Source organism: Trachemys scripta, chromosome 4 (assembly GCF_013100865.1).
Source record: "Trachemys scripta elegans isolate TJP31775 chromosome 4, CAS_Tse_1.0, whole genome shotgun sequence".
NCBI classification, from domain to species: Eukaryota; Metazoa; Chordata; order Testudines; family Emydidae; genus Trachemys; species Trachemys scripta.
In genome coordinates, this window is record NC_048301.1 from 122005023 (window position 1) to 122021569 (window position 16547).

Consider the following 16547-nt stretch of genomic DNA (forward strand, 5'->3'; position numbering starts at 1 on the left):
TCATGAAGTCTGAGGCGTTCACAGCTTGCATGGTCACAGATACTAAAGAGAATTAATCAAATACTGGTGAGTAATATTAGCAATATTGGTTGCTAACTTTTGCAATGCTTCCATCAAATTACTGGTGCATACATTTTCCCAATAATTAACAAGTTTTAAGATGAAATCTGAGACCTATTCAGAAAGGTACAGATGACACAAGTAACATTAGATGCTAAGGCATCTATGGGTAAAATGTATTTTTATACAAATGCATAAGAGCCAAATTTGACATACTGCATTTACCCAACTGGCTAAGATGCCTCAGTGATGAACAAGCTGAGAACATGTTTTATACACGCAAATGAAATTTGCTTCATTAAAATTAAATGTATTCCCAATTCTAAGTTGATCCGGGGATGTATAAGCCAAAACATGAACAGCAATTATAACAGTTTCCTTTCAATGGGCTAATCATTATGGCAACAGGTCTATGTTGCAAAAACAAGTAGAGAATCATACAGTAGAAACTCCCCAGAGAAGTGGCTAGTGACACCATATAGCCCTTCAGGAGTCTTTGAAGCCAGCCTGAAAGGCTTGTAAGGAAATCCCCTATTGATCTCCATCCCCATGGAGAAGCGGTTATTACACAAGGACTATGTCCATTCCATACAAATCACACTGGAACACTTGCACATGTTGATCTGTTGGCTAGAGCCACAAACTAAAGACCAAACCATGTTGGTGCTAATTAACATTTGCGTTAAGGACTCTCAAGGAACTCAGAGGGCCGGTGGATTACAGCCTCTCCCTTGTGCTTTTAGAGACCGGGATTCAGGATCTAGAGCAGGGGTCGGCAACCTTTCAGAAGTGGTATGCCAAGTCTTCATTTATTCACTCTGATTTAAGGTTTCACGTGCCAGTAATACATTTTAACATTTTTAGAAGGTCTCTTTTTATAAGTCTGTAATATATAACTAAACTATTGTTGTATGTAAAGTAAATAAGGTTTTTAAAATGTTTAAGATGCTTCATTTAAAATTAAATTAAAATGCAGAGGCCCCCGGACCGGTGGCCAGGACCCGGGCAGTGTGAGTGCCACTGAAAATCAGCTCGCGTGCCGCCTTTGGCACGCGTGCCATAGATTGCTTACCCCTGATCTAGAGCAAAGTGACTATTAGTGGGTTTCATCCTAGTCCCTATTCGTGCAATTCACCAGGCCCCTGCAAAATTCAGCTGGACTAGCTGTTTCCACACACCAGAGTCCCTGGACTGAAGTAGGCGAGAGCATCACGGGCAAGAATCACTTTTTATTTTGCCTAAGCTGGGGAGTGAAGGGAGGGATTAATTGTTAAGTAGAAAGGTGTAATCTAGATAGAATTAAGGGGCACCTGCCAGGAGAAGCGGGGGAATACTCAGCTCAGGAGTGAAGAGGCTGACAAAGCTGGGTGAGGGGAGTGTGCCCTGGGCGTAAGTGTAGCTGCTCCGGCTCTGTGCTATTTTCCCCTCACTTTGACAAGCACTCAATTGACTCAAGGAAAAAAAAAATCAAAGCTAGATGTTTATTACAGCAGGAGAGAAATTCTACAAAGTTTCTCCTGCTGCAAGTGGAAACAGTATTTTGCCATTTGGCGTGTCCGCTCATGTGCATTTTCCAACACATATATACTTAAAGGCAGTCTTAATACCAGCCTGAATCTCACTGTACTAAAAGTGTCACTTCAAGGCTGAATTAGTCAGTTACAAAGAAAACTGTCAGGGGGCTGGTCTTTAATGTTTTTAGGAACACACAAAAGCAGCTGAAGGACTGAAGGGCCAAAACCAAACAGCGCTGCAGATTTTTCTTCCTGGGCTGACACTTCCTGAGAAAGGGTTTAGCCCTGGAGCACAAAAGAAGTGACACAAAAGCTATTTGGCAGAGATGTGTACTTTACACAACATTTGTGTCTGTACTTGGATACGGGAAATGGAATGACTTAATTTAGAAGGAGAGAGGCAAGATAGCTGCCCAGAGAAGCATAAATCATGTTGCTTTTGGCACAAGGTGAAAATGGGAGGGGAGGGGGGTGCGACTGTCCCTGTGTAATGTGAAGAAGCTGAAGTCCGAGCTTGGGTGGAGATAGAATCAAAGGACAGTGCAAAGAGTGGGTCTCAAATTCACTGTTGGGGTAAAACTGGCTCTACTAGATGAAGTTAGGTTTATGCCCATTTACACCAGCGAAGTATTTGGCCCTGTGTTCACAATATAAGCGGGAAGGCCATTATAAGCAGACCCTGCTCTCAGCAGGAAATGCCTACTTTGAATAATTCACCCACTCTCAGCTCTAAGTGACCCATCAGAACAACCAACAGAACTTGCTTCTCATTAGCGCCTCTCAGAAAGACTCCCTGACCCTGCCTTGCTTGGCTGTGTTCTCCAGCACCTCTGTCTGTTCACCTACTCCAGCCCCACAGCCTTAGGGCTTGGCCTTGCTAGAGTTGCACTGTGAGCTGTCTCTTTCCGGCTCTTCCATTGTGCATTCAAAACACAGCAGCACTGATCTGCACATTATCTCCCCCAAGGTACTTGGTCAGTTTTAATTCTGGCCTCTGCTGCCCTCTGGCCCAGTCTCCTTCCTCTTACTGCAGCACCAAAGCAGATATGTACATCCTATCCCCTAACCAGGCTCTTTTCTCTACCTTCCACCCCATGACAAGGGCCCTAGGGAAAGCTGTGCACACACCTGGTGTATTACTCAGTGCTGAGCTTTCTGTTGTGGCAAGTATGGAGTCCTGAATATAAAACCTGGCCTCTGGACCCTATTTAAAAGTGGAATTAAGCGCTATCCACAGAATGAGTTGGACATTCCTGCGACACAGCCTAGCTTCACTAACGCATTACAGCATCATAGAAATTAGGGCTGGAATTTACCTCAGGAACTCGTGTTCTCACAAGGAAAGCAAGCTTGACAATAGAAGTCAGGGTCATACCAAGCATAGTTGTGGACTTAGTGAGCTATTATTGACCTCCACTTATGACTGTAGTGGAGCACTTATTTGTTCCCACTGTTAAGCTATAAACTGTCAAAGTTTGTCTTTTTACACCTATTGAAAGTAAGCCTATAACTGATTCAACTGAGCACCCCTCAAAACAATCTAGAGGAATGGTCTACACGGCCCCCATTCAATTTTGCAATTTGTCTTTTGGGAGTTAGAGAAATTAGAACTTCCCTTGTCCCATTCTTTTCCTTATTTTAAGCACAGGCAGAATAGTGTGTCTGGAGTTGGAGTGAGATTGCATGAGTGACATAAGAAAACAAAAATCAATGGAGCCTTGTATTTTGTCATGAAGGCAGTCAGGCTTATTGTTCTTGTCCGTGGTGGCCTGGGCCAGTGACTGACTGGAATGTGTTTCCTACTTGCATTAGTCTTGCCCTACCCAGTGAAGGTCTCATTTTGCACAAGAATAGCCACTGCCTGGAGAGGTCGTGCAGGCATAACTACAGAATCATCTTCCTCGGCAACCTCTGGTTAGAACAGAAGAGTACTCAAACAGTGTTCTTATACTTCAATTCCCTGTACAAGCACCTTTGCTTAGGCTAGCCAGCCTCTTAAGAATCCAGCCAAAGTTAACTGTAAAATAGAAGACTTGAGGAAATTAAAAGGAACCGTAACTTTAAAAAACACTCCCATTGTTATCCAGGGTTTTCCAAACCCAAAACTGTGGTAACTTAACCTGTTTTCTCCAGGTGTAGTCAGGAATCAATGGGGGGACAGCACCTCCCTCTGATAAATGATTGATACAAACAAGAGTGCTTTCCCCCAAATCATCTTCTTTATTGAATCTCAAGCACACACATGCATGCAAGAGCAATAGGTTTAGAGCATCCCCAACATAGTTACCCAAAGTCAGAAATGGTTTCAAGTGATCAACAGCTGTGCTTCTGGGGGGGCTCCTTACATCCAGCTGCTGGGGAGAAGATGTCAGTCTCTCCCCAAATAAAAGCTCCTCTGAACTGCTCCAAAGTGTATTCTTTTAAAGTTTTATTGCTAACTCTTAGTGACTCCTACTAGTCACCGTAGTAATTTCCCTAGCTTCAGCAAATTGCTCCTTATCAGCAAAGCATTTCTAGCCATAATTCAACTTATGTCAGGGGTGCTCAAAGCCAAGGTTGCCTATCCCCACACTCCCTTCCAGTCTCATACTCCATTAACTGTTCCATCCTCCCATTTGGATTAGCAAAATTGCAACCATGCAGCTATTTGGCCTAGCCTCTCAGAGTCCTAACAATATGGTATTTGCTTCTCAGCTAACAGTGGCTGGATACAAAATGGTTGCAGTAATGTTGAGTTTCATTCTCCCATAACACCGCTTCTATCAGATTTTAATCCTACTATTGTTACTTGTAGCCTAAATTGAGGATGACATTAGAGAAGACAGCTCAGTATTTGCTTAATGTACTTTGTCACCTTTGTGGGTTCTCCCCTGTCACAAGAACCACAGAAACACATTTAGATATACGACAAAGAAATTCCACAGATCAGATTGTAAAACCACAGACCTTGGAAGGGGGAGTCCAGAACCCATGTAACAACGGAAACTATTCTACTTCTCTGCACATCCCTCCCCTATTGGCTAGATTTACACACACACACACACACACACACACACACACACACCCCTGAGGATCCTTCATTTGTTTTGCTCTTACTAAATCTTTCCATGGCTGTGACGTGTTGGATCACAGAAACCCCCTTGGGAGCTGCCACCCAATGTGCAAAGACTACCCCTGCTCCTGTTTTCCCTGCCAGCTCAGGACTCCAGCACCCTGTCTTGCTAAGCCGGACACTCCCGTCTGCTCCAACACAGACCCAGGGTCTGAATCACTTGTCCCAAAGCTGCAAGTTTACCTGAAAACAGCTCACAGTAGTGTGCTTGTCTTTAGCACTCAGATGCCCAACTCCCAATGGGGTCTAAACCCAGATCAATCCGTTTTACACTACATAAAGCTTATGCAGGGAAAACCCAGAAATTATTCGCCCTCTATAACACTGATAGAGATATGCACAGTTGTTTGCTCCCTCAGGTATTAATACATACTCTGAGTAAATTACTAAATAAAAAATGATTTTATTAAATACAGACAGTAGGATTTAAGTGGTTCAAAGTAGTAACAGACAGAACAAAATAAGTCACCAAGAAAAATAAAATAAAATGCGCAAATCTATGTCTAATCAAACTGAATACAGATAATCTCACCCTCAGAGATACTTCAGTAAGCTTTTTCTCAGACTGGACACCTTCCAGGCCTGGGCACAATTCTTTCCCCTGGTACAGCTCTTGTTCCAGCTCAGGTGATAGCTAGGGGATTCTTCATGATGGCTCCTCCCCACTTGTTCTCTTCCACCCCTTTAGATGTCTTTTGCATAAGGCTGGAACCCTTTGTCCCTCTGGGTTTCCACTCTTACCCCCCCCCCGGGAAAAGCACCAGGTTAAAGATGGATTCCAAGACTTCATTACTCACTTGCCAGCACACACATATACAGGAAGACTCCCGGGTAAATACAGCCATCTGCAGACAATGGGAGTCATCAAGATTCCAAACCATCCTTAATGGCCCACACTTTACATAATTACAATAGGCCCTCAGAGTAATATTTTATATTTCTAGTTTTAGATACAAGAGTGGTACATTTCTACAAATAGGATGATCACACTCAGTAGATTATGAGCTATGTAATGATACCTTACAAGAGACCTTTTGCATGAAGCATATCCCAGTTACATTACATTCACTTATATTTTTATAAAACGTATGGACTGCACAACGTGACAATGGCATTATAGGCAAATAACTACTTCAACCCCACAGAAATTCAAGTATCGTACAGTGGCTTTCTACAATTAAGGCAATATTGGTTTGAGATTGAGAAAGTGAAATATTAAAAAAACTGAAAGCTTAAAAAATGTTTTTATTTGCTTACCAAGATAATGGCTAGTCTCAATATAGAGAGAAGAAATTAAAGTCAACTCAAATAGAAAACTCATGAATATCAGTTAACAGATCCCAGGAACAAGCCATACATATGGAAGCAGCACGTAATACCTTAGTTTATACCAAATATTATATTTGGAAATTAGCAGTAAGAGTACAGCACGGATGAGGCAACTGAGCTGCTCCGAGATTATCTAACATTGAAGGCAGGCAGGTTTTTCAGGGCTCTTTCATGTTTCAGACATGAAGAGAAAGGTGTTCGGATGTGACAAGTCCTTTGTAAAAATGTCATGGGAGCATCAGAATATCTGTTTGCATAGTTCTTCTGCAATCTTCAGGGATCTTAAGGGCTCTCTCATACGTGTCTAGGCTCCCCTCTACCAAGCTGTACTGTCCAATTTACCAGAAGAAGACTAAGCCCATTTCAACTTCAAGGTGGAGGTGCAGCATGCACTGCAAATAAGCATTAAATAGGTAACATTGGAGTATTGTCATTCACAAATCAAAAGTTTGTACGTATGTGAATAATGGGTCAGATACATCTTTTCAGGGCATGGACTGTCATTTACCCAGTGTTTATACAGCACCTAGCAGAAAAGGACCCAACTTGGTTGTTGCCTTCAGGAGCTACTGCAATTTAAAATGTTAAACAATGATTATCCTTATGTATTAATCCACAGGACATTAGGTGCTTTTTGACTCAAGGAATAGTGAAAAGAGGGAAAGGAAAGAAAGGTCCAGGAAAAAGAGGTATGCCAGAAGAGATCCATTTAAAACGTAATGATTTAGGCATGTGTCCAAATTTAGTTGAAGTCAGTCCACTAGATAATCTATAAGAGCTAAGCATATATCTTAACTCAGCGGTTTCCTAACTATGGGTCATGACCCCACTTGAGGTCATGCCATCAGCAGTTGAGTCACAACCCCATGTGCGGAGGATACCATTTTGCTCTACAAAATAGCATCCCCTATGCTGTCTGGGATTGCTGGAGCAATCAAGTCTGAAAATGGGGTCATGCAGGCAACACAGTTTGGGGACCACCAAATTAACTCAGTGCTTTTTCCTTTGACTTTGATTTCCATCAGTTACAAAATGTACTTTACACAAATTTCACAGGGTAGAAAACATGCCTTTTAGTATTATCACGGGGAAGGATGACCATGTGACAAATCAGGGTTTTATAATTCAGGGCCACATCCATGTCTTCATACTAACAAATCTTCATAACAGGGTGACAACTACACATATAAAATAATCTGGATGACACTCAAAGAATGTGTTTAGATGTGCATGGTTTGCCCACTATACTACACAAGTAGTAGTGGGTTTAGACCCTTAAAGTCTACAAACCCATGAGCTCTATTTGACTAGGATCTAACATATGATGTTGCTTCTCTAAGCAGGGCTAAAAAAAAATAAGCCCTCCCTGAAAATCTACTCAAGCCACTCCTAACTTGTTTTGTTTACTCTGGGAATTTGCTTTCAGATGTGTAGAGAGAGAAAACAAATTGCTCTTGGGGAATGAATAAAGATCACCCAGAACATTGGTGGAAAATACTGGTGTGAACAACAACAACAACAACAACAGCAAAAACAAACAAACAAAAAAAAATCAGCAAGAGGTCTCAACACCCTCCTGTGCATGGAGCAAGATTAAAGAACATTTTACTCCCCCCCCCCCTCCCCCGGAAGTTGGGGGGTTGGTATTTCCAGATTGGCATAACCATTGTTAGGCTTTGCAAAGGAGAAACATATCAAGTGTATGGTGAAAGCATGGTCCTGAGGCTGGCCTACATTAGGGATTTACATCAGCATAGCTATGTCTCAGGGCCATGGATTTCTCACACCTGAGACATGCAGCTGGGCTGACCTAACCCCTGGTGTGGTTAATAGTAGGCGGACAGAAGAATTCTCCTGCTGACCTAGCTACTGCCCCTCGGAGAGGTGGATTACCTACATGGATGGGAGAACCTCTCTCGTCGATATAAGTAGTGTCTACGCTAAGTGGCGCACCTGCAGCCCTTCAGCCATGCCACTGTAGCAGTTTATATAGTGTAGTCATGTCCTGGTCTGAGATGTGTCTTAGAACTTTAAAGTATGGAAGAAAAAAAAAATGCAGGCACTAGGAGAGGCAGAATTGCTCCCAAGAAGTTATTTATGGTGGATCAGCTGTTCTATAAAGCTTAAGCTTCCAACCAAGTCAGTTTTAAAAAGATATTTATTGAGATGTTTAAGATAAATGTGAGGAAATTGGTTCTTTTAGGTCCTTGCCTAGTAATTAATACTTTTCCTGGTGCATGACAGTAGAACGAGAGGCAAATATTAAATGCTAGTCGCCTTTGCATTCAGGGCAGGCCAACGCCAGAGTACATTTGTTTTTTTATTGTACAATAAATGGATGCCTCTTCAATGAAAGGCAAAGCACGGTCACATCTATGTTGCTGCGGACGCACAGGCAAAGCTTTCGACATTTCTGCCATCTATTCCATTAGGGATAGCAGGAGTCTAAAGTAAAGAGGAATTATTACATTTAATATTAAACAAAAAAAGTTTCAGTTAAGAGTTAATTAGTTAAAAGGCTTTTTGTTATTTGTCCCAAATTCCAAGAGGGAAGGGTATTTAGTAATTTGCTAGTGTAATTACTAACTGTATTTTAGAAAGATCTGAGGTATTACCGCCGTCAGATATTAGACACTCTTCTCAAGTTTTGCCTCACCCTTTCCCAAGCACTGCTCATTGCCTCAGACTCCAGGCTGACAGCACAGACCTTGAGACGCTGCCTCAGAGCACATACCTCCACTACATGAGTCACAGGTGAACACAGCTGCTTGACCTGCATCCTCGGGGGACAGCACTAAGCTCCTTAAGCGTTACAGCAGCATAAAGCTAAGCTGGAACTTTTCCAATAGCACAACTGGTACAAGACCAGACACCAGGCTGTGGATTTTTACAGATCCTCCCTCCTCAGGAAGGGTCCAAAAGTTTGTTTGTTTGTTTTTGGAAGTTTACAGAAAGCTCACTGGGAAAAGAGAGAGAAGATTTTTTTCATTCCAAAGGAACTTTAGATTTTAAGCATGTAGTCAGAGTTAGGGGAAGGAGGAATTTTACCGATAAGGGTTACTAGTCTTTCACTCCCTGAAAAACAAACAATCTATGCTACTTCTAACCTCAGCTCCATACCAAAGCCAACATCTCTGGGCACGAGCTCGTTTTAAAGCTATTACGAGCTCGTTTTAAAGCCATTAGATTGGCAAGCTGAAAGCACCTTATTCCACACAACTTTTGCTTCCAGACTCATTTGGGAAGAAATGGTCCAATTAACTTGTACCTGAATAAAGAAGAAGAAGATCATGTTTATCTGGTTCCTTGATTACTTGTCCAACAGTCCAGAAATTTGGTCTGCATTTCTGGCCATAAAAAGTAACTGTCAACCTAATCAGTACTAGCATGACAGGGGAACATTACATAGCAAGAAACAACTCTCATTAGAGCAGTAGGCAAAATCCTTCATCGTTGTTCTATTGATCTCAGTGGAGTTATGACTGTTTACATCAACTCAAGATTGGCCCCCAGAAGTTTTGGAATCCCTTTTAGTATCTTTCTTGTTTCCTTTTATAAACAAGATTCTCTATCATCTGTTTCAACTCGAGATCTAGGCAGTACAAATCCTCCCATCAAGCCAATATTTTAGCAGCCTAGACTTCAGTGGCCACAAAATCCAGAAACTCTGCACTAAAACCTGGGACAGAGCTGGATTCTCGTTTGAGGTGTGGAAGGCCGGGAATCACAGCCCATCCTTGGTCCAGTTCAGTTTTAAAGTTCTGCCTATGAGTATTTGGTTTTGTAGCACGAACCTGGAGTAAGTTTGAGCTTACCCTTTGATGCTCAGTTTCCAGAGTCAGCCAGCAGCTCTAAGTCATTCTCCACAGCCTGATACTCTCCCTTCTTCACGGGTGAAAGCCACTCTTGCACCGAATTGGAAAACGGTTATAGCAGCAGCTCTGCCATGCTCTTGTTCTCCTGGATAGCAAAGATCTCGCTAGTATAGAAGGAGATTAATATTAGGCCATTGCCTCATTGTCCATGGAGAAAGAAACAGGTTTTGATGTGTATTGTATAAAGTTCTCTTGCTTTTGGATACAGTATCAAGAGGGTCAATCGGGCTCTCCTATTTATCCTCTCATAATAGAGCAAGGAGACATCCAGTGAATTGAAAGCAAAACATTTAAAACAAAGATATTTCAAGATGTTAAGATCAATGCAGCCAGGACTGAACTCTGACCGAGCCGCTAAACAGAAGACTATACTAACTGCACAAGAATGTCTTGTAGATCAATTGAAACAGAAAAGGAAAAAGACTCACTTCCACAGAACCCTGGGACTTCTGACCATTTTAAGTTTTGAAAGCACGTGGTGCTGGGTAATACTCCAGAGATCCCCATGTAACTTTGGCGGCAAATAGATCTTTCCTTGGTTCTGACAGAACAATAGTTCTGATTAATGTACAGTGGTACAGCAAATCTGAACAGTGGTGGAGTAATCCAACTACCTAACAATAAAGAAAAACAGGTGAGAACTGAAAGCTTTAGCTGTAAGCCTAGGCATGAAAATTCACTTCCTCCCTCTAGTCTGCCAGACCCCAGATTTGGTGACCTTCAAGATAAGGCACAAAACTCACCTCGTGTCCTCAGGTCACCTCTGGGAAATGAGGAAGAACGGGAGGAAGTGATGGTGAAATGTTTGTTTTGGAATTGTGATATATAATACGGTCTTTTTATTCTCTTTTTCTTATGTTTCTCAAGTACCGTGTTATTGGATGCCTTATTAGAACCTGAATAGAATAAAATGGACTAAAGTTGGTATTTTTAACATCCGCCCAGTTTTGATAGGGGAAAAAAAAAAATCAAATACATCAAAGAAGATTACATCTAACCAAAGTACATTATAGGATTTCTAAAAAACAAAATTAGTTTTCTAGCAGTTAAACAACTACCACCAATCACACTTTTGTTTATTCGTGTTCAACTATTGGGGGAATGTTACTGTGTATTTATAGAGAGTTTTGCAGCATGTGTATGATATCAGCTCTACAGGCTTCAGTGAAGCTGTGACAATTTATACTAGTTAAGAATCTGTTCCAAAGCAAATACCTTCTCTTAAAAACTGTTCTAACCTCAGTCAGTGCACTTCCAGACCTTATATTATTCTGAACCCATTTATCAGTTTATTACTGACCTCAGACAGCACCTGTTAAACCCCTCCTGTATTCTTCACCCATCATCTTATGTTCACAAAGCCATGCATTTAGTAAACTACCTGCACTGTAAGACGTGCTTGGGAGTAAAGGGCAGATAGATAACTAAGTTCACTCCCAAAATTTCACAGCAGTGTTACCACTAACATTTTCAAAAATTATGCAAGTTAGACCATGGAAATAATGAATGAAAATGTAGTGTACAGTGTGAAATTGTGGAAACTACATCTTTAAACAAACCCAAGTTCTTCCAACTCACCTGAGAAAGTATCACTTGTTTTATTTCCTTTTAATACGACATGTGCAGTTGTGTCTATAGCAAAAGGAGGGATAAAAAAAACAGTGTCACATCGTTCTTTTATGAACAGCCCCTCTCTGACAGTTTCCTAAATATCAGTGCATATTAAGATGAAACATTGTTAATGTCTTTAAAAGTTGGTCATGCAACTTATACTTAAGTTACTTTGTGCCTATCAATAGTAGTTTTACCTGGTGCAAAAAAGTAGCAGAGGAAGACACTAAACACATTACTCACCTTTGCATTCAGGAGCAGGTCCACTCCAGATTCCACTTGTTTTATCTTTTGTTGTACAATGAATGGAGGCAGCTCCAATAAGCCGAAACCCAGGGTCACAGCGGTAAGTTACTGTTGAGTTATAAGCAAAATTTTCTACACCCCTGCCATCGTATGTCCCATTGGCAATGTAAGGAGGGGAAGGACAAGTAATCACTGTAGGAAAAGAGAAGGTCATGAATATGAATGTTTGAGTGTTGTTGTAGCTGTGTTAGTCTTAGGATAGGAGAGAGACAAGAGGGGTGAGGTAATATTGAGAGCCCTATGTAGCTTGAAAGCTTATCTTTCACCAACAGAAGTTGGCCCTAAAGAGATGATCTCACCAACCTGGTCTCATTAATATTAATAAAAGTTTCAGTTAAGAGTGCAAACATTTACTTAAGAAAAAGTTTATCTAAGAGCCCTAAAAGAAGAAAAATATTTAGCCATTTGGAAATGTAGTTAGTATTGTATTTTAACCAAATTCGAGAGAGTTTCCTCCCTCCGATTCAGAAGTCTTCCTTCTTTCAAGCTTTACTCCATCCTCTTCTAAATGTTATCATGCAAACTGGCACTAGTCCCCATGACATAGGACCCTGGCAAACTCTCTCACCAGAGCACACCCATTCCCAAACATTACTCATAGGAAAGGAGGATTTCATGACCTTGGGGAACAGTGATAAGGTTTTCAAGTATTCCACAGTAGGAAAATTAAAACATTTCTCATAGGAACAGCATAGCCGACAGCCCCTCCACATAAGTATCCAAAACAGGAGAGAGGCAAATGGACTGTGAGAGATTTTAGAGAGTAAGTCCTACTCCAAAGAAGCCTCAGATTTAGGCGTATAGTGAAGGTTGGATTAGTCTTACCTTGGCAAGTTGGAAGTTGACTCCATTCAACTTCATCTCCCTTAAGCATACATTGAAAGAAAGTCCGCCCAATCAGTTTGTACCTAAATAAAACACACACACACACACACACACACAAAAGAAAGAAAAAGAAAAAAAGAAGAGTATCAAGTTTCTGACCTAGTGCTTTGATTGCTTGTGTAACTGTCTGGCAATTTGGAAAATGGATTCTTTCAGTTTACAAGTGGTGACTTATGACCTGGATGAAGCCTTACTATGGGTTGGGTTAAAACCTCGTTGAGATTGATGGGTGTCAATGTAACCTTCCATTAATAAAAAGAACGAGGAGTATTTGTGGCACCTTAGAGACTAAAACTTATTTGGGCATAAGCTTTTGTGGGTTAAAACCCAATAAATTTGTTAGTCTAAGGTGCCACCAGTACTCCTCGTTCTTTTTGCTGATACAGACTAACACGGCTACCATTCTGAAACCTTCCATTAATATAATTGTCAGAAGTCCATCACAATGCCCCACTTAAAAACAGAAATAATGTGAACCCACTCAGGAGTTTTGCACTGTGTGGGTGGGAGGATTTTGGTTGAGAGGTGGGTTTTTTTGGGGTGCTGGGGTCACAAGGCAGAACAGAACCAGGGTGACTGACACAACCTGAACAAAGCCAAGAGGAAGCTTGTAAGCACGGTGTGACCCTGAAAGAAACTTAGATGCTGTGGGTCAAGGGTGCTGGATGAAAAGAAGCGTGGGCATGTAAGCTTAAAAAAAACAAAAACAAAAACAAACAAAAAAACCCATTCCTTTGCCTTTGGTTTCTCCTGCATTTGGAGAAGCGGGACTTTCTACATTCCTTGCAAATAAGCAAGGCTACAAAGAAAATACCCGATTCCATCAGCAATTTCCACTCCCAACTGAAACATCACCAGGGATCTGAACTTTGACTAGCCACTTGGTCAAAAAGAGACAAACATTAAATAAGATCATTCTTGCTGTGAAAGTACCAGCATGACCAAGGCACAAGTAGTAGTAAAAGGCAATTTAACCAAGCAAATAGGTGGATACAACACGCTCTCTGCAAGCTTAACGGGTCTATACGGAATCAGACACTTGGGAACAGTCATTAATCCTCTGCACAGCAAAACGGTGGATTCTCTCCCCTCTAACTCGCATATTGTAGCGATCCTTCCTTTTTCATTGCTAGAGAAGGCAGAAAGGGTCCCTAAACCAGTCCCAGTTACTCAGTGTGATGAATCCCCAAAGGACTAGTAATGTTAGATACCGTCAGACTGTTCAGAGTCCTTTCACAAGTGAAAGGGTTTAGACTTGCTTGCTACAAGCCGACAACTACTGTTGTGGTCCCATCCTGTGGAACTGTTCTGAATGGAACAACCTGGCATTCTACACCTTTGATGACTACCCCGGATAACAAGGCAGTTAAGAATTAAACATATTGTCCACTCTGACCATAAGCTTCACTCCGAAAGTCAGTGGTTCAGCCCAACCATCTCTAGGCCACCACAGGGGAAGGCAACAGAGGCAGTTTGCCCCAGGCCCCCCCTTTAAGAGGGCCCCCAAACTGAGGGATGTTGCAAGCTCAGCACACCAGGTTGCAATGCAATGACAGAGGGGCAACAGGGCCAAACCTGAGCAGTGCTGCAACCTCATGTGCCAGGTCTCACCACCCAGAGCTGGTCCCAGCCTGACAGGACAGGAGCCACTTCCGTGGGCTCACTCCCCGCTCATCCCCCACCCGGGCAGTAAGTTATTTTTGGAAGAGTGGGAAACCTCAGTTCCAGATTTTGCCCCAGGCCTTCAACGTCTGTGCAGCCCTGGCTACCTCTCCTCTGTCAGCAGCATTCCATTTCCAAAATTGTGTCACCTTTAAAAGATGCTTGCATAGAAATTAGTTAATGGGGTATGCGGCCACATAGCCTTCCCTTCTAACGAAGTGGGTATTCACCCACGAAAGCTTATGCTCCAATACTTCCGTTAGTCTATAAGGTGCCACAGGACTCTGTCACCTTTTACAGATCCAGACTAACACGGCTACCCCTGATACTAGCCTTATCCTGCAGTGCTAGAGGAAAGACGGTAGGGAAGGCAACATCTATACTACAGGGACTATACAAACATAGCTATGCCTGCAGAACACTACAGCGTACATGCAGCCGACAACATTTTTTTCTGTCGCTGTAGAAACACCACCTCCCAGAGGGACAGTCCTAGGTTGACTGACACATTCTTCTATGGATCTAGCTGCATTTACACCAGGGGTTATGTCAGCATAGCTATGGTGCTGAGGGGTGTGGATTTTTCACACCCCGAGTGCCGTACCTACATCAACCTATATTAAGCAGAGACCAGGCCTAACCATGTGTGTTTGGAGTTAGGGGGTGTTAAGGTTTTAATAGGAAAGAGACAAAACAGTTTTTGGTACAGAGCTGTTTTTCATTTCGCAACTAAAGATCTTTTCCAGTTCTCTAAACCCTGATTAAAACCATGCATGCAAAATCTGAACCAAGTTACAGATTGAGGGAAAGCATGGTTCATACAAGTGCTCTGTAGCTGCAAAGGCAACTGATAATCCAATTGTACTGGGGTAGTTTTTTCAAATAGACACTTGAACCCCCACACCTTCTATGCAGTACTTCCTTAAAAAAAAAAAATTATATTATATTATATATACACACACACACACACACACACACACACACTCATTTTATGCTCACCTATTTGTCTAGACACCTACCATAATTTGGACCTACTTTCTATTGTGTGTAAAAGCTTAAAAATATTTGTGCCAAGTTTAGTTTGTGATAGAAGTTATACTTAGGCCTGAATCACACCCAGGACCAATGCTACAAAATTTAAGGCATCCGAGAAATATTTCAGCCAGGAAGTGTTCTGCCCACCAGAAGCCAGGCCACTGAGAATCTCTCTCACCACCTACCAGATAATTCCACCTGACAACATTTGCATTCCATGTGGAAAGATTTAAATTCAAGCCCAGCTGCATGTGAACTGGGACATACTGGGCCTGATTTTAGACTTGTTATAGACTCTGTGGCACAACATAACTCATCTGGACAGGAACTGGTGTTCACTGATCTATACTGGGTGCAAAAAGTAAAGGCGCCACAGCAAACCCCTATTCTCCCTCCTCTACACACAGCTGGGACTTCTTCCCATTTCAACTTTTTCATTAAAGGGGAGGGTGGAGTCAGAATCCATACTACCAAACTGTTTGAAAGCTCTACTTCCAAATGAGAACCCACCCCATCACTGCAGTTGATAGCACTACCCCCAAGTATGGTTTTGAAGTTAGACCATTCATTATTTTGCAGTTAGCCAGCAATTGTACACCAAAGTTCTGTGAATTAACTACCAGAGGCACCTTGACACTCACCCATCTTCACAGAGGAAGTCTATTTTTGCACCATATAGAAATTCTGTTATATGAACAGCTCTGCCATGGAGTAGTTCTCCTGGATGACCACATGATTTCCCTAATAGAGACCAAGGCTAGGATTAGCATTAATTTGTGTTGTCATGATGGAAACAGAAGAGCTAACAACAACGACAACAACATACTTAGGAAGACTATAGCTGCATGTCCACTCAGACCACTTTATATAGTGTCACACCAAACCAGATCACAGGGTCTTTTAGTCCAGTATCGTCTCTCGGACAGTGGCTTTGAACACACGAGTAAGACCCACACAGGGCTCAACCATACCAGTGGCAACTGAAGGTGCTCCACCCCTGGCAAGCTGTACCCTGCACAGGTGTCCAGACCAAAAGAGGTAATGATGTTATAAAATGCCCACTGGAGCTAGGGGTGGAGAGTGGGAAGGACAGTTTTGTCAAAACCCCAGTTAATGGTTGACTTGTGTCCCGAAGGTAAAATCCCCCTGATGTCTTTT

At 42.1% G+C, this 16547-nt stretch overlaps 2 protein-coding genes across 6 annotated transcripts in view; both read right to left on the reverse strand.

Annotated features, from left to right (window-relative positions):
* LOC117875745 (C4b-binding protein alpha chain-like) overlaps window positions 1-16547 on the reverse strand; it is a 111905-nt gene that overhangs the window by 59157 nt on the left and 36201 nt on the right. The gene's annotated exons all lie outside the window — the stretch shown is intronic.
* Window positions 5676-16547, reverse strand: part of LOC117875747 (complement decay-accelerating factor-like) — a 15138-nt gene continuing 4266 nt past the window's right edge. Inside the window, exons 4-11 of one of the 3 annotated variants that reach the window (XM_034767093.1) lie at window positions 16031-16130; window positions 12633-12715; window positions 11745-11939; window positions 11469-11522; window positions 10634-10786; window positions 10319-10504; window positions 9831-9994; window positions 8156-8460 (exon numbers count right to left, since the gene is read on the reverse strand). In XM_034767093.1, coding sequence (XP_034622984.1) covers window positions 9903-9994; window positions 10319-10504; window positions 10634-10786; window positions 11469-11522; window positions 11745-11939; window positions 12633-12715; window positions 16031-16130 — 863 coding nt within the window. In that variant the 3' untranslated portion in view covers window positions 8156-8460; window positions 9831-9902. Of the gene's footprint in view, window positions 6408-8155; window positions 8461-9830; window positions 9995-10318; window positions 10505-10633; window positions 10787-11468; window positions 11523-11744; window positions 11940-12632; window positions 12716-16030; window positions 16131-16547 lie in introns of those variants that run through there. The other 2 variants (XM_034767094.1, XM_034767095.1) reach the window with 2 other exon arrangements.